The 25135-nt window shown below is 43.4% G+C and overlaps 1 protein-coding gene across 1 annotated transcript; it reads left to right on the top strand.

The window, feature by feature from the left end:
- The first annotated feature begins 1185 nt into the window (after positions 1-1185).
- cops7a (COP9 constitutive photomorphogenic homolog subunit 7A) lies at positions 1186-24457 on the top strand. Its single transcript, XM_061289477.1, has 8 exons — positions 1186-1299; positions 8435-8557; positions 8955-9030; positions 9579-9667; positions 21937-22139; positions 22223-22328; positions 22840-23009; positions 24044-24457. Exons 2-8 carry the CDS (start codon positions 8435-8437, stop codon positions 24081-24083), a joined length of 807 nt encoding a protein of 268 aa, XP_061145461.1. The 5' UTR covers positions 1186-1299; the 3' UTR covers positions 24084-24457.
- The last annotated feature ends 678 nt before the right edge of the window (positions 24458-25135 follow it).

Genomic DNA, 25135 nt, shown 5'->3' with positions numbered 1-25135 from the left:
TTTGTCATTACCACCTATCAAAAATGTCTAGTTATGTCTTCTTTATTGATTTGGTGTGTAGGTATAATTATATGCTTAAAATGTTTCTTTTATTGATTTAATACGTGAATATACTTGTCTGCTTGTGTACTTTATTCAATGAGGTTTGAGCATATCTGTTTTTGTACCTAGGCAGGACCTTTTGTATTTCGACCCCATTCCTTCAGCCTCCATCTGAGGCTCCGACTTCATCATCCTCCTAGCAGGCACGCTAAACGCTCCCTTACACAAGACCACTCTTTTCGTCAGTTAATTTCACTCCCTTGCTGATTATGATGGCTTTTATTTCAGGGCCGATACGCTTTTGGCACACTGATAATTGGCCATAACAAAAATGAAGATTAAGCGCACTAACAGTCCAGAGAGGGTCATGTAATAGAAGGAGGGGAAAGCACCAAAAGTCCATAATTGTGAAATATTTCCCCCTGCAGGGTCAACAGACTGCTGAGGATTCTTGCTAATCTAAAACAAACACCAAGCAAGTGTCACTTTGAGCTATCGCCGATTACCCGCACATGCGCCCACACACGCGCGCCCACACATGCTCTCACGCACTCAGCTTTTATTGACTGCAATTTAACTGTCTGACAGTTTATATGGCAACTGTTAGTGCCCGTGAGCCAGACTGTCCTCTTAAGAAAGCAGCTCTGATAGGTTCATCACACATTTTCTTTTGAGAGGGGCATTTTACTTAGGGTGTGGTGTATTCAGACCAGAAAAGTCCTTTAGTCCGCTTGTTTGGGACCAAACAAACTACACAACTACACCCCCCCAAACAAAATTCTGTGTGCGTGTGTGCGTGTACGTGTGTGTGCGCGTGTGCGCGTGTGCGCGCGCGCGTGTGCGTGAGACCTTTCGAGACTACAACTTCACGCTGTCTACAAACTAGCAACTCGAAAACTGAAGCCAGTATTTCACTGTATTTATTTGGCCTGGAGGCAGCTCAGAATTTAGAGTGAAAGTGGTACATGTTATTTTGTTATTTTTTCCCTCAACCACAAAACATATTGCAGATGACAAAGGGGGCACTTGAACGTGTTTTGGACGCTATCTCCACTCGAAGGTATGACATTGTATGGCCGCTGGATGTCGCTGTTCTTGATGCTCCATTCTGGTGGCGTATGCAGCTACAAACCGCGTCACGTTCCCCCCATACAGTTACCCAATCAGAGAGTACGTTGTCTTGTTGGACGTAAACTAAGCGGAAGTGAACGAACCACCGGGAAGGCGACACAACAGGATTGTTATCAACACAACAAGGTAACACCTGTGTTATTTTTAAGAATTTTATGGTGACTTTTATGCTTTCACACCTTTGTTAGGTCACATACAAAGTTATTTACATTAATTCTTCTCTGCGGAGAGGCTTAGAATAAACCATGACCTCGCGTTTCGTGGTTGTTGTGCACGCTAATGTGCTAGCCTGACATGCCGAGCTTGAGTCGCACAAATAATAACACACACTTAGGTGAGGTGGGTAAATGACCAGTCTTTTAGACTGAGTTGTTTCATTTCCTTGTCGCAGACTTTAGTGAATGGAAAACACTATTATAGGATAGGGAATCTTTATAGCCGATTAGGCAAGGGACACGCAGGACATGGAATTTCTAGTGCAATTTACTTCCAGAGTAAATGAAGTAACGAATAAATAATGTGGTACCAAATGTCAAAGTTGGCGTTGTTTTAGGCGATTATTTATATTTAACTACGTTTTAGAACGCAGGCATCTTGTTTTAGTCTTAGACACAATTAAAACGTTTAGCTGTGAAAACTCTACCATTTTGAGTTGGCTTGATTGAAATGTATTAACGTCGCTTCAAGGTGAAGCATTTATCATTCCCAAATTGAGTAACACTTCTCTTGAGTCATATACTGTTTCAATGTGTCTCAAACTTGCTTGTCAACCACCCAAATGATCAAGATTGAAATTACCCAAATGTCAAAACTACGCAAAGGTTTTACTCCTAAAAGGTGTCCTTATAAAATAAAATAATAATAATAATGTAAGCCACTGTGGCGTTATGCACAATTTGAACCTGAATGAAGAACTAAAACCCATTTTTTAAAGCAAGCATAGGTCGTATATGGCAAATCGAGACAAAACGTGCTGCTTCGATTAATACTGCGCTCATGGAAGAAGAATTCAAATGTATTAATTCATCAACATATGGGGCCTATATAGCTTTTGTGCATGTGTGGATATTGTGATGTAGATTTGCTAAACCTAATTCTCCCAAACAAAGCAGGCAGGAACAGGCCGATAGCCGTGAATGATGTCAAGTTGTTTTCTGCACGCAAAACGACAATATGGCTCTAGTCATCTGCCTCGTCTTGAGTCTGTAAGTTTCCTAATGACAAGGTGCGACTCGGCCGGAGTTCGCCCTATCGAGGATGCTATTTGCTCGTTTTTCTTCCTCTTAATAGCATCAAAGCATCTTATTTAAACTCCAGCTCATCAGGAAAATGTCTGATTCTTGTTTACAATTGCGAAAAACGCTACAAAAGTCATTACATTATAAGCGCTTTAGCGGCAGCCTTTAATTTCCGCACAACTCAAGTAAAAATGACAGGTGGTGATCTTCAGTCATCACTTCTTATTGCCTGCAGGACTTTTTTTTTTTTTTTTGCCTTAATTGAGTGCGGCCCGGGTTAGGTTGTATTCTTGTAAGTTGCAAAACTCCGGTTCAAACCGACCGGACCTTTTTCCACCCATCCAGACACTTGCAATAATAACAATTAAGGCAACAAATAAACCATAGGCCGCAGTAATAAAAGTGCAAGCTGAATGATTGTGCTCTCTGGGTGGAAGCTCTTATAATAGCTGATCCGAGTCCATTGCACATGATTCTGCTTTGTTCTTTCACTTTTAATTGGACGAGTTCAATCATTAGGGGTGTAACGATTAATCGATACATATCGATTAATCGATATAATGCTCTACGATTTATTGACATCGATGCTAAACGTAAACATCGATTTATATCGCCGTGTTTGACCTTGAACATTAGACGCGACTTTATTTTGAAATCCAGTTAATTGTTGCTTGCTTCCTCTTTCCGGGAGCAGTGAGCGGCGTGTTGTGTTGTGAGCAGAGCAGGCACGTGAAAGGGGAGTCGATAACTAGTACGCGGCTCCTGGGCTGGTGCTATGGCTAGTGTCCAAAAAGACGAGGAAGTTTGCTCCCCTTTAGGCTTCAAGTCATTCATTTGGAAGCACTTTGGATTCCAAAGAAAAGATGGCTCAACGGGCAAGACACGAGCAGTTTGTAAATCCTGCCATGCGGTGATCAAATATTCAGGGACCACAAATCTCTATATTTATATTTAAAGAAAAAACACGACATCAAAGTTCAGTATTAAAATAAGCACTTTGTATACTACAATACTCTTGTAATTTCCTAAATAAAGAGTTTGCAGTACCTTGTTGATTTTGCGTATGAATTGTTCTAAATCAGGATATTGTTCTATATTTTTTATTAAAAAAAATAAATTAAATCGATCGAAGAGCACTATATCGCGATGTATCATGAATAGGGGTGTAACGATTCATTGATACACATCGATTAATCGATATAATGCTCTACGATTCATTGGCATCGATGCTAAACGTAAACATCGATTTATATCGCCGTGTTTGACCTCGGACATTAGACGCAACTTTATTTTGAAATCCAGTTCATTGTTGCTTGCTTCCTCTTTCCGGGAGCAGTGCGCGGCGAGTTGTGTTGTGAGCAGAGCCGGCACGTGAAAGGGGAGCCGACAACTACGCGGCTCCTGGGCTGGTGCTATGGCTAGTGTCCAAGAAGACGAGGAAATCTGCTCCCCTTTAGGCTTCAAGTCATTCGTTTGGAAGCACTTTGGATTCCAAAGAAAAGATGGCTCAACGGACAATTAAAATTATTGTAAATAAATAGTTCAGTAATGCATTTTAAAGTTAATGGTATTACAAAAAAAGAAAGAATATTCATTTTTCTTTACTTATATGAGAAAAGATATAGGAATTTGATAAAGTTCAGTGTTAAAATAAGCACTTTGTATACTACAATACTCTCGTAATTTCCTAAATAAAGAGTTTGCAGTACCTTGTTGATTTTGCGTAGGAATTGTTATAAATCAGGATATTGTTCTATATTTTTTATTTAAAAATAAAAATATCGATCGTGGAGCACTATATCGTGATGTATCGTGAATGAATCACAGCAGGCTTTAAGATATCGGCAAATATCGTATCGCGGTCCTTTGTATCGATATGATATCGTATCGTGACAAAACCCGCGATTTACACCCCTAATCGTGAATGAATCACAGCAGGCTTTAAGATATCGTATCGTGTTTCTTTGTATCGATATGATATCGTATTGTGACAAAACCCGCGATTTACACCCCTATCAATCATCTTTTTTTATGCTGTTCCCGAGTTATCCATAATGGTATGCCCTCGATTACACCCATACCGGATACCGGTATCGATCGCCGTCCGTCGTGATTACCGATTAGGGTTGTCAAGATACCAAAATTTCAGTAGTTGGTGCCAATACCTGTGATTTTCCACGATTCTCGATTAGGGGTGTAACGATTCATTGATACACATCGATTATTCGATATAATGCTCTACGATTTATTGGCATCGATGCTAAACGTAAACATCGATTTATATCGCCGTGTTTGACCTCGGACATTAGACGCGACTTTATTTTGAAATCCAGTTCATTGTTGCTTGGTTCCTCTTTCCGGGAGCAGTGCGCGCGGCGTTGTTGTGTTGTGAGCAGAGCAGGCACGTGAAAGGGGAGTCGACAACTAGTACGCGGCTCCTGGGCTGGTGCTATGGCTAGTGTCCAAAAAGACGAGGAAATTTGCTCCCCTTTAGGCTTCAAGTCATTCGTTTGGAAGCACTTTGGATTCCAAAGAAAAGATGGCTTAACGGACAAGACACGTGCAGTTTGTAAAGCCTGCCATGCGGTGATCAAATATTCAGGGAGCACAAATCTCGCCGCACATTTACAGAAAAAATACGACATCAAAGTTCAGTGTTAAAATAAGCACTTTGTATACTACAATACTCTTGTAATTTCCTAAATAAAGAGTTTGCAGTACCTTGTTGATTTTGCGTATGAATTGTTATAAATCAGGATGTTGTTCTATATTTTTTATTAAAAAAATAAAAAAATCGATCGTAGAGCACTATATCGTGATATATCGTGAATGAATCGCAGCAGGCTTTAAGATATCGGCAAATATCGTATCGTAGTTCTTTGTATCGATATATCGTATCGTGACAAAACCCGCGATTTACACCCCTATTCTCGATACTAATTCGGTACTAGGGGTGTAAATCGCGGGTTTTGTCACGATACGATATAATATCGATATAAAGAACTACGATACGATATTTGCCGATATCTTAAAGCCTGCTGCGATTCATTCACGATATATCGCGATATAGTGCTCTACGATCGATTTTTTTTTTTTTTTTTTTTAAATAAAAAATATAGAACAATATCCTGATTTATAACAATTCATACGCAAAATCAACAAGGTACTGCAAACTCTTTATTTAGGAAATTACAAGAGTATTGTAGTATACAAATTGCTTACTTTAACACTGAACTTTGATGTCGTGTTTTCTCTTTAAATGTGCGGCGAGATTTGTGCTCCCTGAATATTTGATCACCGCATGGCAGGATTTACAAACTGCACGTGTCTTGTCCGTTGAGCCATCTTTTCTTTGGAATCCATAGTGCTTCCAAACGAATGACTTGAAGCCTAAAGGGGAGCAAATGTCCTCGTCTCTTTGGACATTAGCCATAGCACCAGCCCAGGAGCCGCGTACTAGTTGTCGCCTCCCCTTTCACGTGCGTGCTCTGCTCACAACACAGCAACGCCGGGCGCACTGCTCCCGGAGAGAGGAAGCAAGCAACAATGAACTGGATTTCAAAATAAAGTCGCGTCTAATGTCCGAGGTCAAACACGGCGATATAAATCGATGTTTACCTTTAGCATCGATGCCAATAAATCGTAGAGCATTATATCGATTAATCGATGTGTATCGATGTATCGTTACACCCCTATTCGGTACCACGATTAAAAACAACAGAATCCACTTACTTTTCACTAATCCATCTGCTTGCGCGCACACCCTCAACATGTGACCGAATTTAATTTTGCATATTTGACCCTTTGTCTGCGCACTTTGTCTGTGTTTGACATTAAATACTAGGGGTGTAAATCGCGGGTTTTGTCACGATACGATATCATATCGATACAAAGAACTACGATACGATATTTGCCGATATCTTAAAGCCTGGTGTGATTCATTCACGATATATCACGATATAGTGCTCTACGAACGATATATATATTTTTTAAATTAAAAATATAGAATAGGGGTGTAACGATTCATCAATACACATCGATTAATCGATATAATGCTCTACGATTTATTGGCATCAATGCTAAATGTAAACATCGATTTATATCGCCGTGTTTGACCTCGGACATTAGACGCGACTTTATTTTGAAATCCAGTTCATTGTTGCTTGCTTCCTCTTTCCGGGAGCAGGGAGCAGTGCGCGGCGTTGTGTTGTGAGCAGAGCAGGCACGTGAAAGGGGAGTCGACAACTAGTACGCGGCTCCTGGGCTGGTGCTATGGCTAGTGTCCAAAAAGACGAGGAAATTTGCTCCCCTTTAGGCTTCAAGTCATTCGTTTGGAAGCACTTTGGATTCCAAAAAAAAGAAGGCTCAACGGACAAGACACGTGCAGTTTGTAAATCCTGCCATGCGGTGATCAAATATTCAGGGACCACAAATCTCGCCGCACATTTAAAGAAAAAACACGACATCAAAGTTCAGTGTTAAAATACGCACTTTGTATACTACAATACTCTTGTAATTTCCTAAATAAGGAGTTTGCAGTACCTTGTTGATATTATTTATTATTTTATTGTATCGTAGTTCTTTGTATCGATTGATATCGTATCGTGACAAAACCCGCGATTTACACCACTAATATAGAACAATATCCTGATTTATAACAATTCATATGCAAAATCAACAAGGTACTGCAAACTCTTTATTTAGTTAATCACAAGAGTATTGTAGTATACAAAGTGCTTACTTTAACACTGAACTTTGATGTCGTGTTTTTTCTTTAAATGTGCGGCGAGATTTGTGGTCCCTGAATATTTGATCACCGCATGGCAGGATTTACAAACTGCACGTGTCTTGTCCGTTGAGCCATCTTTTCTTTGGAATCCAAAGTGCTTCCAAACAAATGACTTGAAGCCTAAAGGGGAGCAAATTTCCTCGTCTTTTTGGACACTAGCCATAGCACCAGCCCAGGAGCCGCGTACTAGTTGTCGACTTCCCTTTCACGTGCCTGCTCTGCTCACAACACAACGCCGCACACTGCTCCCGGAAAGAGGAAGCAAGCAACAATGAACTGGATTTAAAAATAGTCGCGTCTAATGTCCGAAGTCAAACACGGCGATATAAATCGATGTTTACGTTTAGCATCGATGCCAATAAATCGTAGAGCATTATATCGATTAATCGATGTGTATCAATGAATCGTTACACCCCTATTAAATACATTTGGTAACCTTATCGCCCCAGCTGACTCATGCCGAAATGACGGCACGTAGGCTTTTTAGGGTTAACGTATTTATAACGTAATGTGGCATAACAGTGATAGTAAACTGAAAATCACTCACCTTGAATTCCCTGAACAAGTCTTTAAGGTGTTTGGCCATGTTGGATGTGTTTCCACCTTTGGTGTGGAAACCTCTCAAGCATTTTGTGCACGTTGGTTTGTTCGAATCTATAACTGTTCCGGTTGCATCTGCCTCGAATACAAAATATTTCCACACACGACTGAGCGACCGCGCTTCTCAACAAGCCGGCGTGTTAGACTTCCACTCCCACTTGCTGAACTCATTGTTATGAAAGACCGAAAGTTTTCTTCTTCTTCAGCGCCGCTGACGGCTGCTCCGTGCTGCTCGCATGCACATACACCCCCCTTCAGTTCTGGCAAGAATTGACACAGCTCGCCCAGTGAAAAGTTAAATATTCAGTTCCGACGGTACCACAAAAAAAAAACAGGTATTGCTGGGGTTTTTTGCCTGTTGGTACCGAATTGGTACTGGAAGTGTCTGTTCTTGTGACAACCCTAGTACCGATACCTTGAAATAAGGCTGGTATCGGTACGTGCCCATTCCTCATGAAATGAGAAGGGGGAGGGCTGTGTGCATGACATGGATGGTTTTGAAAACACTGCAGCTCAAGCAGAGGGAGTCCCCAAAAGTCTGTTCTGTGGCATTGAGCGCCGGCGGTTAGAATGCTATTCCTTGAATGCGCGGCCGACACCTTAAGTGGCCGTTGGCGTCTCTCTTTTCTTGTAGATGGAGGCGGAGCAGATCCTGTCTCTGTCCGGCTCAGCGCTGGCCCAGGCCGTCAGCTCTCTGCTGGAGACCCCCGGCCTCTACGTCTTCTCCGACATCCTGGAGCTGCCTAACGTCCGAGAGGTAAGCGCCCCGCTCGGGCGGTGCCGCCTAAGCAAAATGGGCTTTGGATCATTCGAGGCGCTGCCGTGTGCTCGGCGCATGGGCGACCTATCGATCCGCTAACCAAAGACAAAATGCGAGGATCTGCTGTAGGCCACGTGGATCCACTGTTAAATTGGCAAATCGCCAAAGTGCTACTATTGGATCCGGCAGGGCTTTGGATTGACACTCCTCTCTCTCGGTTGGCATCAAAGCACTATTTGATGGGGCTTTGGCGCCATCTTGTGGCATTTTAAAGCAATTTCAGAAAGAAAGCCAAACGTTTTTTATCGTCGTGGCAGATGGGCAAATATTTCTCTACTCAGCCGCTCTTGTTCCTCATTTCCTGCAATCTGGTCTTGGTTTTATCTTTGTCCAGCTGGAGAACGGCCCTCACGCCCCAATGTACCAGCTCCTCAATCTCTTTGCCTACGGAACCTACTGCGACTACAAAGGTACGATGCCATGCGAATGACGAGTGCGTATCTCCCTTACAGTTTATCACAGGGTTGTATTTTGTGGCTGCGAAGTGGGCGCCCAGACTCGCAGGTATGAAATAAACATGGTCTCGGGAGGGGCCGCGGGCAGCTTTTCACAAGCTAATTACTGTACTCGGACAGACTCGTTGCTATCGGTGTCAAAACAAGACACACAAAAACACGACACTAACGTTCATGTCCCTTCTCATTATTCGTGGCCACATCGGGCATTTTCCATGAAGCTTGTTTGTCTAATTCTTGAACAGCAGATGATATGTGGCATCATATTTTCTGCTTTCCCGCCGAGCCTCGTTTGCGAAGCCTTACAGACTTTCTCGTTTAACATCAGCCTTGTCTGCTCAGAGTTTATGGCTACTTAAATTTTTTTTAATGACAGCATCTTAGCGGCACCACTTGTTTTGATAACGCGAGAGGATTACGGCAAAGAGGCGCACATTGGAGGCGCCCGCTTTTTCAAGTCCTCTGGTGCAATGCATCGCTGAGCAATTGTCATTCTTTCCCAGAGCGAGCGGCGTCCCTCCCGGAGCTGACGCCGGCTCAGCGGAACAAACTTCGCCATCTGTCCATCATCAGCCTGGCCTCCAACCTCAAGGTACGCGCACCAATGACCTATTAGGTAAAAAATATGGGTGTAGATTGCGGGTTTTCACACGATACGATATAATATCGATATAAAGAACTACGATACGATATTTGCCGATATCTTAAAGCCTGCTGCGATTCATTCACGATATATCGCGATATAGTGCTCTACGATCGATTTTTTTTTTTTTTTTTTTTTTTTTTAAATAAAAAAATATAGAACAATATCCTGATTTATAACAATTCATACGCAAAATCAACAAGGTACTGCAAACTCTTTATTTAGGAAATTACAAGAGTATTGTAGTATACAAATTGCTTACTTTAACACTGAACTTTGATGTCGTGTTTTTTCTTTAAATGTGCGGCAAGATTTGTGCTCCCTGAATATTTGATCACCGCATGGCAGGATTTACAAACTGCACGTGTCTTGTCCGTTGAGCCATCTTTTCTTTGGAATCCAAAGTGCTTCCAAACGAATGACTTGAAGCCTAAAGGGGAGCAAATTTCCTCGTCTTTTTTGGACACTAGCCATAGCACCAGCCCAGGAGCCGCGTACTAGTTGTCGCCTCCCCTTTCACGTGCGTGCTCTGCTCACAACACAACAACGCTGCGCACTGCTCCCTGCTCCCGGAAAGAGGAAGCAAGCAACAATGAACTGGATTTCAAAATAAAGTCGCGTCTAATGTCCGAGGTCAAACACGGCGATATAAATCGATGTTTACCTTTAGCATCGATGCCAATAAATCGTAGAGCATTATATCGATTAATCGATGTGTATCGATGTATCGTTACACCCCTAGTAAAAAATTTAAACGTGTGTTATTTTGAACGAATCATCGGCGCGCTTACACGCGTTTGTGCCTAAAGCCCTATTCGGATGGGATTAGTTTTACAGGGGTACGCAGAGTAATCACAGTTTGAAATGTTCAATTTGGATGGGACTAGAAATCTCTGTAATGTTACTAAACATGGGTGGAGTAAATGTGTTTACGCCCTGCCATTACCCCTTGCCAGCATGTGCATACTCTTGTTTTAATAATTAAATAATAATGATTCAATTGAAATACCGTTTTTTTCCGTGTATAGTGCGCCCCCATGTATAATACGCACCCTAAAAATGGCATGCTGATGCTGGAAAAAAGCCTGTACCCATGTATAATACGCACCCAATTTTTATGAATTTTTTTTTATGAAAGTCCCAATTAGGGAGGCAATGGGTCCCATTTTTATAGTCTTTGGTATGGTCTTAACTAGGCTGGATGTAATTTTTTTTGTTGCCGTTGATTTCTCCGACTGCCCATAAACGCACCACCGCGCTCCGTGCGCGCACGGGAAAGAGGCGTGCGGACGTGAAAAAGGCGGCTCTGTATGGGAGAGACGTTGAAGAGGAATAAAAACACCCTTGGAAACCAAAACTTGGTGATTTCAAGTTTCATTTCGAGGGACATTTGTCACGTCTCGTCCCCAGTTTTGCTATGTGTCTAGGTTGCCATAGTTTCTGTTCGCGTCGCCCCTCTCTTCCGGTCCGCGATGGAGATTAAAAAACAAACAATATTTGACAATAACACACCATCAAGGATTGCACCATCGCATCAAACCATGTGTTGTCAATTATGAATTTTACTGACTAAATGTGTTGGGCAGGATGGCTGAATGCGATGCGCGATTGACAACAAACAAGAAGAAAGGTGATTTCAAGTTTTATTTCGAGGGAGATTTGTCATGTTTCGTCCCCAGTTTTGCTATGTGTCTAGGTTGCCATAGTTTCCGTTCGCGTCGCCCCTCCCTTCCTGTGTCACCTCAATCGATGTAACGTGTTTTGTATTTAAGTCCTGTCTGCCCCTCGCTCACCGTCGGATCATTGCATGTGTTACTGTCATGATGTCTGTTTGCTTTCTGTTCCTGTCTTTGGTAATGTCACCCTGTCTTTTTGTTCCACGACTTTGTCGGTCAGTCCTGTTGTTGGTTTTGTTTTCTAAAAAAAAAAAAAAAAATTAAAAAAAAAAAAAAATTTTGTACCCATGTATAATGCGCACCCCAGATTTTAGGACAATAAATTCGTTAAATTTTGCGCACTATACACGGAAAAAAACGGTAATTGATAATTAGTATGTGAAATACTGCCTTATCTAGTAGAATAGGTTATTGGAATCTAGTAGAATAGGTTATTGGATTTACATTACCTAAAGCAATAGGTTATTGGATTTACATTACCTAAAGCAATAAGAAGTTTTGTGCTTCTGATAACTGTTGTGGACCTTTGAAGCCTTTTCATTGGTCTTCGAAATGTGCGTTCAGAACGTATGGTAAAGAATGTCGGGGAATTTTGACTGTCCGCAATACTGAGTGCGTCTTCAAGCCCCTCCATGTTCTTAAAAGTGCGGCTAACTATTTTAAAACAGGATGTGATATTACATACATTTTTACTGAGTGTAGGGGAAACGTTGTCAATACGGAGGTGGTTAGATTGACTGTATTCGTGTGGTTCAAATTTTCGTCTTACTGAAGCTCAGGGCACCGACCAGAGGGCAAAATGGTGGAATAAGCAAGAGACAGGAGGTTGACTTTTCCGCTTTATTCAACATTAAAAAAAAACAAACAGAACTCCAAATAAGGCTGAAAATGGGGTGTCCACACTGTTTTGATGGTGGCCAGTAGTGTCCGATGTCCAATCAGGTGAGTTATGGGTTGACGCGTTTACCTGTGTGGGGCGACAGGCAGGTATGGATGGGTCTTTGGATGTTATGTGGGATTCATTTATAGAATTTGAATGTGGTTTCTGGAGCAGAGAACAACAGCATGTCATCCACCATTAAGGGTTGATACAAGGCACTTAAACGGGTGAAATTGAGCTAAATAACGTACAGTTGTATAATGCGGCGTGAGCTAGCCTTAGCGTCAGCACACACAGATACCAGTAGAAAACTCAACAGGCACTGATAGAAAGATACCGTGTTTTTCCATGCATAATGCGCAAAATTTAACTAATTTATTGTCCTAAAATCTGGGGTGCGCATTATGCATAGGTACAACAATTTTTTAAGAAAATCTCCTTCGAAATAAAACTTGAAATCACACCTTTCTTCTTGTTTGTTGTCAATCACGCATCGCATTCAGCCATCCTGCCCAACACACTTAGTCAGTAAAATTCATAATTGACGACACATCGTTTGATGCGATGGTGCAATCCTTGATGGTGTATTATTGTCAAATATTGTTTGTTTTTTAATCTCCATCGCAAACCGGATATCATACGGAGGCCGCCATTACAGATGCGCAGAACGGATGCGCAAGACACGTCAGCTATATAAAGAGCGAGAGTTCAGTTCTCTACCTAAATGCGTATTACAGGTAATATTTTATTTCACAACACTTTGCCTTGTTCCTTTCTTCTCCGCTGTTCACTTCAAACACGCTCCATACGAACACAATGCTCTCGTATCAGACGCTTGCTCGATCACCTGCTCGTTTGCTGTCACAATGTACCCTACACAAATCCGAAACATTTCTTCGCTATCGAGTTTGCTAGCGCATGCGCAGTGATACTGACCGGCAGAATAACATCCGGTTGTTCCCAAAGATGATATTTTTTCTGAAATAATTTTACGTTTACGGACTTAAGTAAGTCAAAATTTGGGTGCATAATATACATGGGTACAGCATCAACATGCCATTTTTAGGGTGCGTATTATGCATGAAAAAACACGGTAATAAACACATCGAATGGCGACATCACGTACCTCACACGGACGCACACTCGATGGACGCACGGAGGAAGGCACAAACACAACTTCAAAGACAAACTCAAATCTTACTCGTTGTAACTGCCCGACAGACGGCTCAACTCATTGGCTTCTAGCGTTTTGGCTCGCGCTTGCCATATGCGCCTTTTTTACACTGGGGGTCGCATTCGGACGGGATTAACATTTGTACTGATCTCCCTGTGCGTTATGTACTTCGTGTACGTTTTCACAGCTCATCAGACAGCCAAACTCATGTATAGAACCCCCCTGAGCCAGGATTCAGAGCATCTTGCTCCCTTTATTTCTGTTCAGTTTTAAACACGAGTGAAACTGCAAGTGAAACAACAAACAGTTTCTTCTATGAATATTCTTCTTATCTTATAAACAATAATAAAGTTATCCAATAAACTCGGTGTGTCCAAACTACGGCCCGCGGGCCAACTTTTTGGTCCAGTTTCTATTGGCGCGCAGCAAATTCAGAAAACATAATTGAATATGGCCCGCACAAGAAGCTTGAGCTCAATTCTGTTGCACTTCTCAGTTTCCACACTAGATAGAGCCCGCCACTAGGGGTGTAACGATACATCGATTAATCGATATAATGCTCTACGATTTATTGGCATCGATGCTAAACGTAAACATCGATTTATTTCGCCGTGTTTGACCTTCGACATTAGACGCGACTTTATTTTGAAATCCAGTTCATTGTTGCTTGCTTCCTTTTTCCGGGAGCAGTGCGCCCGGTGTTAGGGTGGTGCTCACTCTAACTTATTTTGCAGGAACCACACAGGAGTCAAGCAAGTCATTTTAGACACCTGCAGGCGGAGAGTTCACTCGTCGCTGTGCTTACAGCGATGGTCGAATGAAGTCTGACTCAGGCCTCGTCAGGCGCTTATTTATTGAGAGAAACAGAGTGGGGTTTAAAGTGGGGGTTTGGGAATACACAGGTTGGGCTGGAGACGCACCCCTGCTGATCAAGGCATAGCAGGGGGCCTTTTACGACTTTCTGTAAACAAAGCAACTTTGATTGCTTCCTCTGTAGCTAGTCAATAAGTTGAAAAAATCTTAGCACTTTGGTAAACGAATTTTGTCTAGACAGGACAAACTAGTTAAATTATTACAGGTTATATTCCAACATAATCATACGATGAAGATATTCTGCAAACCCTAACATATCCCTCCTGTTTTATCATATGATTATGTCAACCTCGATCAATCAAACATAAGTAAGAAAATACAATGAAAGCAATAACTTCCAGTGAAGATGAGGTTTTTCCTCAATACTCCAGTTCAAATTGTGTGTGTAATTTAAAAAACCTGCGGCCAGATTAAATGCAGGAAAAGAGTTACACGGTCCCTCTGCCTTAGGCGACCAGAATGTTATCAATCAAGATAAAAATTGCTCGCGATTGTTCAGTCGTTGGGGGCTTGGCACGCCCACTGGTGGAGGGTGAGCACGATTCTCACCCCCTTCGCAGATCTGCTCCGTCCGGGGAGAATTTGGGAATGTCTGCTGCGTGGTCGTTGTCTTCAGTGGCTCAGGGTGGACTACCTGGCCACCAAGGGGGAAGAGGATTATTCTGCCTCTGTATGAACTGGGGGCGGGGACTGTCGATGGCTGATCTGGTTCCTTGCAGGAACCCTTCACTGGGGCGCACTGGGACAGATGATACCACGATCCTCCTTTGCCGGCCAGCCGGACGGCATGTGAGATGCGCTCCACCAATTTATAGGGTCCAGTCGACGCAGGCTCCGTCCCCCTCCTTCTTGGGACCTTCAGCCAGAATGTTGGGGTGATCTGGACCTCGGTCTTTGCCTCCGTATCCGCAGTAGTTTGCTGACCAAATCCCGATCTGGATCCGCCACCGAAAGAACAGCAGCACGTCCGGAAAACAGCAAAAAACAGCACCTTTTCTGCAACCTTTGCATTAGTCATTTGAGATGTTTCTTCTGCTCCTCTCATCACTGTTCTGGTTGCCCTGGTTACAGAGGCGTTGCTACACCAAAGGGAGGGAAGATTGTGTCTGTAGCAACGTTGATTAGCTAAGGAATGTAGTGTGGTGTGAACTAGCACTTCATTGTCGGCCCGTGACCCCCGCAGAGTTTGTCCATCTGTTCTTCTCCAGTTGTTGGCCGAGTAGTCCGCGAGTGAGATCAGATAACTTCAATTGCCGCTTTCCTGTGGAACAATGCAACTAAACCTTTGCTAGACTTTATCTACTTAGTAAATTAACACTCAATACCAATAAGTAACTTGTCCTAAACACTAAAACAAATGTTAAATAAATGTAAGGTAACTGGTATGCAGTTCCTTAAACAAACATTGAGTAAATATAGGATAACTTGTACGCAACTACTCCAAACTGTGTTTAACACTTAACAAAGAAAAACAGTTCTGATCAACAACAATCTATGAACCAAACCTACAGTTAACTAAAAGGAATGGAGTTTCCTTCAACCAAATAAGAACATTGTGCCTATGCAAATAAGCTCTGCTCATTGTTAGTGAAGACCTCTTACAGGGATCAAAAGACATCCCTGTCACTAAAGAGGAAGAACGTAGATAAAAGGAAAGCCATAAACTCGTAAAGACAAGGCCTACAGGTCTGGCAGGCCAAGGCTTCACTTAAATTATTCCAACATTTCCCTCCTGTTTATCACACATTTGCTAAATTTTTACATTACCAAAAACAACCACTTCTCTTGATTTTCAGTTGTCGGATCACAAGTATGCGCACAAATATTTCCACCAAAGAGGATAAATGTTGCGACATCATTATTCGGAAACACACAGATCTGGGAAAAAGTCTGTAAACTCAAGTGCAAAAATTGCATCACCATCATCGTTATCATCAACATGCTGCCGTTCAGACATTAGGCATACCCGGGCCATCTCGTCGTCCATGGGCGAGATTGCTGTAGTGATAAGACGATTAAACAGAGCACGGAGACATGGAATCCAACAACATCCACTCAAGGTGAGTATAGCAGTAATTGAGGACACAAGGGCTTTATACTTCCCAAAAGCAGTCATCCACTTGTTGTGCTCTTTCATCTTCTCGTCAGGCTCCCATCAGGGGCGGTGTCATTCTGGATGAAGGTGCAGCATTGTTCCCTGAACATTGCGCAGACCCTTCCTTTCCCAGACAACAACATAACAAGAGCATTGCGGTTCTGGATTGACATTAGGGAAGGCATGGCTATCTGTTCGTGCACTGCCTCAAGTCCCGCTTGTGTCCGTTTGCCCAATTTCTGCATGTTGCAATGGATGTAATTTATCCTGTCAACGTTCTTATTCATCGTCCACCAGCAGCAAATGGAGGACTCCCATCCCGCTTCAATTTGGTCAATTAATTCTTATTAATCAGGAACTCCTCTGGGGACTCTAATTGCATCAATTTCAGTCAGATCATCGTCGCCTCTCAAATTTAAAGACATTATGTTTTTCCCAGCTTTTTCCCAGATCTTGGCATGTCGGTACATATACAATTTTGGTTGACTACATTCTCTAAAAGCAATGGTTTCTTTTCTTTTTCTTCCATTCAACGGATATTATATAGAACACTCTGTCGCACATTTCACAATCAGTAAACAAACTATCCACATTCATTTTCGAGATATTGATTCCATTCTTTAACATCTACAGCAGTTGTTGACAAACTATTATTTCTTTACATAACCCTTCTGCCACTGTTAAGGCATTCAATGTTTATTTTGAAGCCAATTCAATCCATTTTTAGAATGCATCTATTATGACCAGGCATTATAACCCTGTGGATTGTGTTAAGCACATGTTAAACAAGCTCTAAATTTTTTTTTTTTATAAACGTTTTGAATATGAATCAAATTCATATGTTGTATAAAGCTGACTGAACTGCCCTTCCATCCCCCCTGTTGAGCCCGGTGTCAACGGCACGTGACAACACCATGGCTCAATACAGCTGCCCATTTGAATCGTTTCCCTTCCTTTCTCAACGTAACAACCCAATCCACCAATCGAATAAAAAAAAAAAAAATAATAAATAACTGCTGATAAAGTAATATAATAGTTAACTGTTGTAGTTTCATAACTTTAACTAACTCAATCGCTCTCCTATTCTCAAATTTTAAATTTAGCTTTGAAATGTCGGTATTTCATAATTGTACATCATTCAATTCCAGAAAGCAAGTTCTTTCCATCTCTCAAATTTTGTTTAATCAAAGCTAGGCATTAAAGGAGCGTGGACCAGTTTCTGCCCATAAACAAATTGCTCGCTTTTTTATTTTTCCTTCCTATCTTAACAAAATCGGTTTGGTTTTGCGGTGCAAATCAGATAGACTACAGATAAATAAATTCTTTAGTGCACCTATATTAGCGAATTTCATCCTTTTAACACATAACACAACACACAGACAACACAAAAACAGCAGAGACACAGCTCACAAACAACACCAACAAACAACGCTGCGCAGACGTCATCCTCTATTTTGACGTGTTGGTTATACTTTTTCTTTTTCTTTTTTCTTTCCTCAGTGCCTTTTATCCTTCGTGCAACTATTGTTGATTGATTGATTGATTGATTGATTGATTGATTGATTGTATATTTATTGATCCCCAGGGGTGGGGAAATTCAGGCCCCAGCAGTATTCATACCACAGAGTGGGTATACAAAAGACGCACAAATGGCATGAGCGCAACTCAACAGGCTCTCATAAGGCTGCCACACAACGGCGCCACAAAGAAAGCCAGAAAGTGCTCAAGATAAAAGCCATCAAAGCAAAACAAAGCTAAAAGACAAAGGAAAAAAAGTAACTGTGGCCAACCAGCACCCCTCAATACAAGAGAACATCCCAAAACACACTAAATAGCCTCCACGGGGTCCATAGACAGGTGTAGGGGCAGTCCAGTTCAACGGCGCCCAATGGACCGTGGTCGTGAATCGGTGAAAAACATCACAAAGCAGGCAAACGTGTGAGCAGCGTCCTGGGCACCCAGTCGGGTGCACGTGCAGATGGTCACCACGGGGCCAGCATGGCGAAAGTCGTTGGTTCCGACGAGCACGAGGGAGCGGACTCCCCACAGGGGTTGCGGCTGCAAGGCCAAGGCGAGGGACCCGGTCATCACTGCCCGGATAAGCAGGAAGCCGCCGTAGAGTTACGCCGGTCTCGACCGATGATCCCGGTCCCAGGAAGAAAAAAAATAATACAAAATATCCGATCCGAAGAGATACCGAGGTGCGGTAGAAGGCACCAGCATTGCCGAATGGACAAAAAGAAAAGGGAGAAAAGAAAGAAATAAAGAGGAAAAGAGAAAACACTGCTGGGAGGCAGCCACTTACGGCGCCATACCGAAAAAAAAAAAAAAAAAACTGCTTCAATATCACTTGCCACCACGCACTCAGCACACCCCTGGAGTGGGTACGACCCCACTCCGCGCGCAGCCACAGCAAGGGAAGCAAGAGGGGGGGGGGGGGGGGGGGCCGGCATTTTCATACTGATTCATCCCAGCCTGGCCAGTACTGGAACAAACCAATGACGTCGTCCCCCATCCCCCGCCAACCCAGCAAACAGCTACCCGCAGAGTCCAGAGCCCCACACCTACATCAGTCTCCCCCACAATCAAAGTACAATATCAATCACCACAGGAGCCGGCTCCTACACCCTTTTCACACCACAATACCACACTCCCCCCTCCACAGTCCGGTCTAAGTGGAGACAATGGAAGGCAGGAAGGCACAGGTGAGACACCGTAGGAGCAAGCTCCAGCAGTCCTCCCACTAACCAATTACAACAAACAACAAAAGCACAAATCACTTATGTCTGTTTGGGAGGATCACAACAGCCAAACGTTACAAATGACAAACCACAAGACGCAGGTCTTGGAACCACATTGACAACCGCCAAACGCAAATGCCGGGTCAAGGACTGTTCTTCGTCTGTTCTTTGCAACTCTTGTCAAAAGCAACCTTTATTTTTCTTTTGCTTGTATTTGGGGTTTTGTTTTTCCTTCTTTCCTTTCTAGCATCTAACATACTCAAAGTCGCTCAACTCATTTTCCATAGTATTCTCCAACAACTTCAACCATTCAACCTGTATTTTCCCTTCAGTCGGGCATTCAGTCATCAATGCTTATTTGCATCTCACACAGTGCCTTTCTCAATCGTCACAACGCAAGCAGTGTCCCCCACCAAGTGTTTCCTCACCCAGTTGCCTAAGTCGGGGGGTGAAACAGTGAGGAGCACATTTCTAAGATGTTGCTGATAAGCACTCTCAGCTGCATCATCGAATGGGATGCCACTGTGCACCCAGAATTCTTTTCCAAATCTTAATTGAATGGTGGTCTCATCACTTTTTATCTTTCCATTTTTTGTCTCTTGAATTTGTTCTCTTCTCTCTTGCGAAGCTTTCAACCACATTCTAGCACAATTCAACTCTCTCTCTTTCCTTTTCTTTTTCTGTCCCTTTGTCATCCTATCTACACTCTCCTCCAAAACATCAACCACTATCTTCCACACTTCAACTTTCAACTTCCCTTCTACACCATACTTTTTCTTCCACTTACTCGCCATGAACTTCTCATCTTCTTCAAGAGCTACAGATCTACCGTTCTTATTTCCCATCTTAATTTGGTATTTTAGGTTTATACAATTTTTAAATAAATTTTCCTTTCTTTGAGGATGCAGGTTTAAATTGACCTTCCACCAAATTCTCTTTGCTGTCAATTTATCCTACCAGTCGCACTCTCTCAACCACGCAACATTCATGCAAACAGCTTGGAACAACGGACAAAAAAAAAGAATCTACGCCCTTCTTCACTTAAGAAAAAGAAGCTCTGTTCTTTTTCTTAGCCCGTTCCTTCCACTGGGACTTGAACCCCAGCTGTTTCATAGCTTGGAAACACCAAAGCCGTAGCACATAACTCGGACAAACCAAAGCCGTAATCCATAGCTCGGACAAACCAAAGCCGTATCTCATAGCTCGGACAAACCAAAGCCGTATCTGCGCTTTTTTCTATGACTTACTTGTCTCCTCGGTCCGCTGCAATGCGGGACCCCGTCAAACCACCTCTGACAGACGAAGGCAGACCTAAGATGCTGCCCCAGACAAGAAATTCTCTTCCCAGGACTTTCTTTTCCAGGTCCCCATAAAGGACGCTGGCTTGTCGACAATGCAGCACGTCCTCCTCCGTCAGCCAGATGGCGGGTATGAGGGTCCCGGGTTTCGGCACCAAAATGTTAGGGTGGTGCTCACTCTAACTTATTTTGCAGGAACCACACAGGAGTCAAGCAAGTCATTTTAGACACCTGCAGGCGGAGAGTTCACTCGTCGCTGTGCTTACAGCGATGGTCGAATGAAGTCTGACTCAGGCCTCGTCAGGCGCTTATTTATTGAGAGAAACAGAGTGGGGTTTAAAGTGGGGGTTTGGGAATACACAGGTTGGGCTGGAGACGCACCCCTGCTGATCAAGGCATAGCAGGGGGCCTTTTACGACTTTCTGTAAACAAAGCAACTTTGATTGCTTCCTCTGTAGCTAGTCAATAAGTTGAAAAAATCTTAGCACTTTGGTAAACGAATTTTGTCTAGACAGGACAAACTAGTTAAATTATTACAGGTTATATTCCAACATAATCATACGATGAAGATATTCTGCAAACCCTAACACCCGGCGTTGTTGTGTTGTGAGCAGAGCAGGCACGTGAAAGGGGAGTCGACAACTAGTACGCTGCTCCTGGGCTGGTGCTATGGCTAGTGTCCAAAAAGACAAGGAAATTTGCTCCCCTTTAGGCTTCGAGTCATTCGTTTGGAAGCACTTTGGATTCCAAAGAAAAGATGGCTCAACCGACAAGACACGTGCAGTTTGTAAATCCTGCCATGCGGTGATCAAATATTCAGGGAGCACAAATCTCGCCGCACATTTAAAGAAAAAACACGACATCAAAGTTCAGTGTTAAAATAAGCACTTTGTATACTGCAATACTCTTGTAATTTCCTAAATAAAGAGTTTGCAGTACCTTGTTGATTTTGCATATGAATTGTTATAAATCAGGATATTGTTCTATATTTTTTATAAAAAAAAAAAAAATCGATCGTAGAGCACTATATCGCGATATATCGTGAATGAATCGCAGCAGGCTTTAAGATATCTGCAAATATCGTATCGTAGTTCTTTGTATCGATATTATATCGTATCGTGACAAAACCCGGGATTTACACCCCTACCCGCCACACAAAGCGTTTGACGTTCCATTACCACATCCCCCCTCCCCCCGGAAGAGAAGCAAACGCGCAGCGTTTGACGTCCCATTAGCACCGATATAACACCCCCCCCCCTCCCCCGGAAGAGAAGCGAACACGCAGCGTTTCACGTCTCATTATTGCCTCATTTCATCCTATCTGACGTCCCGCCACGGTTCTTTCCTTGCTGTGTTCTGCCACATTTAATGTCACGACTCTCTACTAGCCTCCCAGCTTCCTCCTTAGCCATTTCAGCAAATGCACCATTTCCTCGAGAGGACGCCACGTGACGCGCTGCGCGTTGCTTTGTCCCCCTCAGTGCCTGCCGTACTCGCTGCTCCTGCAGCAGCTGGAGCTGAAGAACGTGCGCGAGCTGGAGGACCTGCTGATCGAGGCAGTGTACTGCGACATCATCCGGGGCAAACTGGACCAGCGCAACCAGCAGGTAGAGGTGGACTGCAGTGTGGGCCGCGACCTGGGCCCCGACGAGCTGCCCAACATCGTCAACACTCTGCAGGAGTGGTCAGTGACGTGACGGTCTCGTCGCCTGGCCCTGCCCCTCCTGGCCCCCCTCCTCCATGGCCGCACTTATGCTCTCCTCACAGGTGCGCGGGCTGCGAGGCGGTGCTGTGCGGCATCGAAGAGCAAGTCTCCCGGGCCAATCAATACCGTGAGAGCCAGCTGAAAGTCAAAGTTCAAGTGGAAACGGAGGTCAGTGGCGTCGCCGCCGCTGCCAGCTCTTTCCTCTTCAGGCGACCCGTGATATTTCAGAAGAAATCACCAAGTAGACTTTTTTTTCCCCTATTCATCACGGCCTCTGGCTCAAGTGCTTCAAGTGACGTTGGGCAGTCCCCCATCCCTCTCTTACCAAAGTCATTTCGCCGTGAAATGACTTGAGCATCTTCTGTGTGATAAAGCGACGTGATGAAATGTCACTGTGACCGCAAACGACACGAGACCTGAGAAAACGACGTTTTGTATATTCAGCCACTAACGATTGAACTTTCAAATTTGAGCTACTTTTCGTGTTTTAGGCTGCACACATTTGTACATTTTATGTCATGGGTAAAAATATGCAAAGAATGTCCATTTCAAATTGTTGGCCACGCAAGGATAGTCAATTAACAGTTGAGGCCGCAGGCTATTATTGGCTTGAGTTTTTTTTCCATCCTCTACTTGTGGCCCAAACGTCTGTGGTGACCCGCTGGTGACTCTTCCTCAGGTGTTAAACCTGCAGAAAACCCTGAAGGCCAGCGCGGCCTCACCTTCGTCGGGTCCTGCCCCTGCTGGCGCGGCGTCCAATCAGGATGCCGACCAGCCGGCCGAACCACGAGACCCTGCCTCCTCTCAGGAACTGCGACAACCGGGAAAAAAAAGTTCCAAGGTGAAAGGGTGAGTACCATCGAAACGTTTTCATTTGGTTGGTGACGCAATTGAGTGTCCTACGTTCGTTTCCCTCTAAAAGCTTTAAAAGGCCAACGTGTCATTTTTATTACATTTTATTGTTTGTGGTGAAGCGCTTTGGCCTTGGGAACAAGTGCTTTCCAAATATGTATTGGCTAAGCATCTCCTTCAACATGAAATGAACGACATGAGAGCAACGTTAATATATTGGTAAGTTTTTATCAAGAAACACTCAAAAGATAGCTGTTCGCATCTGCCGCCAGCTTCCGACCACTCATCTGTCCCGGATTGTAAAATGTCAGCACACCGTTCACACCCTTTGAGATGTCGCCATCTATGACTAATCTCTATGACTAAAAAGCGGCTTGTGCAATTTAGGCTGAGACCCCCAATTTCCACTCCATGCTTTGAAATCCCCGTTAATGATAGCTTAACCTGAATCCCGTAATTAAAGCTAGTGAAGACACTCGCTGGAAGGACTTCTTTTTTTCACCATTTAAAGCAGTTGCCAGGTGTCTCAATCAAAGTAGTAGTAAGTTGTAGACAATCAATGACAAAGTCGCTTCTCCATAACGCCGACGTAGCGCAATGGCTAGGTGTATTCCTTTGTTTTTCTTGAAGACATTTGCCGTTCAGACCAAAAGCTGATTTGAGAACAAAGTGATAATTACGCCTTTGATATCAAAGTACTGACACCTCTGGGTGTTCAGGAGAGAGGACCCTTACCCTTGAGGAAACTGGTCACTGAGTGGTGTCGCTCGTTGCTCATTGTAGCTCGCTTGCTCAACATTGTGCTCGTTTTAGCCGTCGGGTGACTATGATTTTGCTGACATTCGGACAGCAATTTGGAATGTCTCCTGTAATCCTTGCGACGGTCCGCTTAAGAATGCTGCATGACAGCCAACCAAAATGAGCAGAGCAATTGACAAATGAATATCAGCGCTTCTACCCTCCCTATTATTTGTTCAAACAAAAAAACAAAATCACCCAAATAACCCTTGGCCTCATTCTCTACTCGCCAGGCTGCGAGGCAGTGGCAAGATCTGGTCCAAGTCCAACTGAAGATGTGACAAACGGCACCACCCATCACGGCTCACGGGACAAAACCAGAAGCGTTCAAACAGTGATGGGCGAGGCCCTCGCCACCGCCGCTCCCGCGGGGAACGTTTAGTTTTTTGTTTAGTCACCTAATGTCATCTGGACGGGATCGCGCCAACGACTGTGTCCTCTTTCCCGACTTTTTTTTTTTTTTAAAGCATGAACAAGAGTGGATAGTCAGTCGCCTCGGCCCAAAAGCGGGAGCTTCTCTCCTGCGTTTTTGTCATTTTTAATGCTTTCAACGCGCTCCCTTTGACTTGGGCTCCTTTTTGCCGTTTCCCCTCCCCGCTCAGTTGAGAATAAATTGTTGGGAAATAAAAAGAAAGGACTAAATCTCATTCATGTCACTGCCACCTCTTTTAATACGTGCGCATCTCCAAAGGGGGCTGGCGCTAAATGTTAGCTCACCGAAGGGGGGCCGCCTTTAGCAGGTCAAGCCGTTAATTAGGGCACGTCTCCGGAGATGCCCGGGCATCGCAAGCGCCAAGGCGTTGTGCCCATTTCATCGCGCAACAAGAAATTGAGGAAAAAATGCATTTACACCATCAAAAGATGATATGGGTACATATCACGGGCAATGTCATTTATTTCAATTTAGATCGCTACACTACACACAGTCAAATACGTACTTCATTTCTTAAAATAATTGTAAAAACAACAGCATTTCACCATTTTAAGAAATGAGAATACCCCCCAAAACAGCCAGTTGTTTTTAAAAGACAAAGTATTGTAAAATCGTCAAGTCAATCGATGTTGGCTACTTGTTCATGAAGTGAGTGGGCCACTTTGATTTGTTTGTGATAATTTGCTGCCATTCGGTTCTATCTGAACAGTCATAACTCATTCCCCCCTACCCCCCACACACACAACCTGTCTGGTCTCTCAATTAGCTATTTGAGCCAAATATCAAGAACAACAGTGATCCCATTCTGTTACCGTGCATCTTGTCCTCAATGTTTTTGAATAGTGCCGTTAATTTCACCCACTGTGATTGGGAAACAGAAATGACGTGGTTG

The sequence above is a fragment of the Syngnathus typhle genome, linkage group LG10 (genome assembly GCF_033458585.1).
Source record: "Syngnathus typhle isolate RoL2023-S1 ecotype Sweden linkage group LG10, RoL_Styp_1.0, whole genome shotgun sequence".
NCBI classification, from domain to species: Eukaryota; Metazoa; Chordata; class Actinopteri; order Syngnathiformes; family Syngnathidae; genus Syngnathus; species Syngnathus typhle.
Note: the sequence above shows the minus strand (reverse complement) of the source record. Positions and strands in the feature narration are given on the sequence as shown.

Excerpts from the sequence above, each read along its gene's own strand:
- cops7a (XM_061289477.1), top strand. The coding sequence starts at position 8,435 with ATGGAGGCGGAGCAGATCCTGTCTCTGTCCGGCTCAGCGCTGGCCCAG. Across the intron at positions 9,031-9,578 it reads AACCTACTGCGACTACAAAG|AGCGAGCGGCGTCCCTCCCG; the intron begins GTACGATGCCAT and ends ATTCTTTCCCAG. Across the intron at positions 9,668-21,936 it reads GCCTGGCCTCCAACCTCAAG|TGCCTGCCGTACTCGCTGCT; the intron begins GTACGCGCACCA and ends TGTCCCCCTCAG.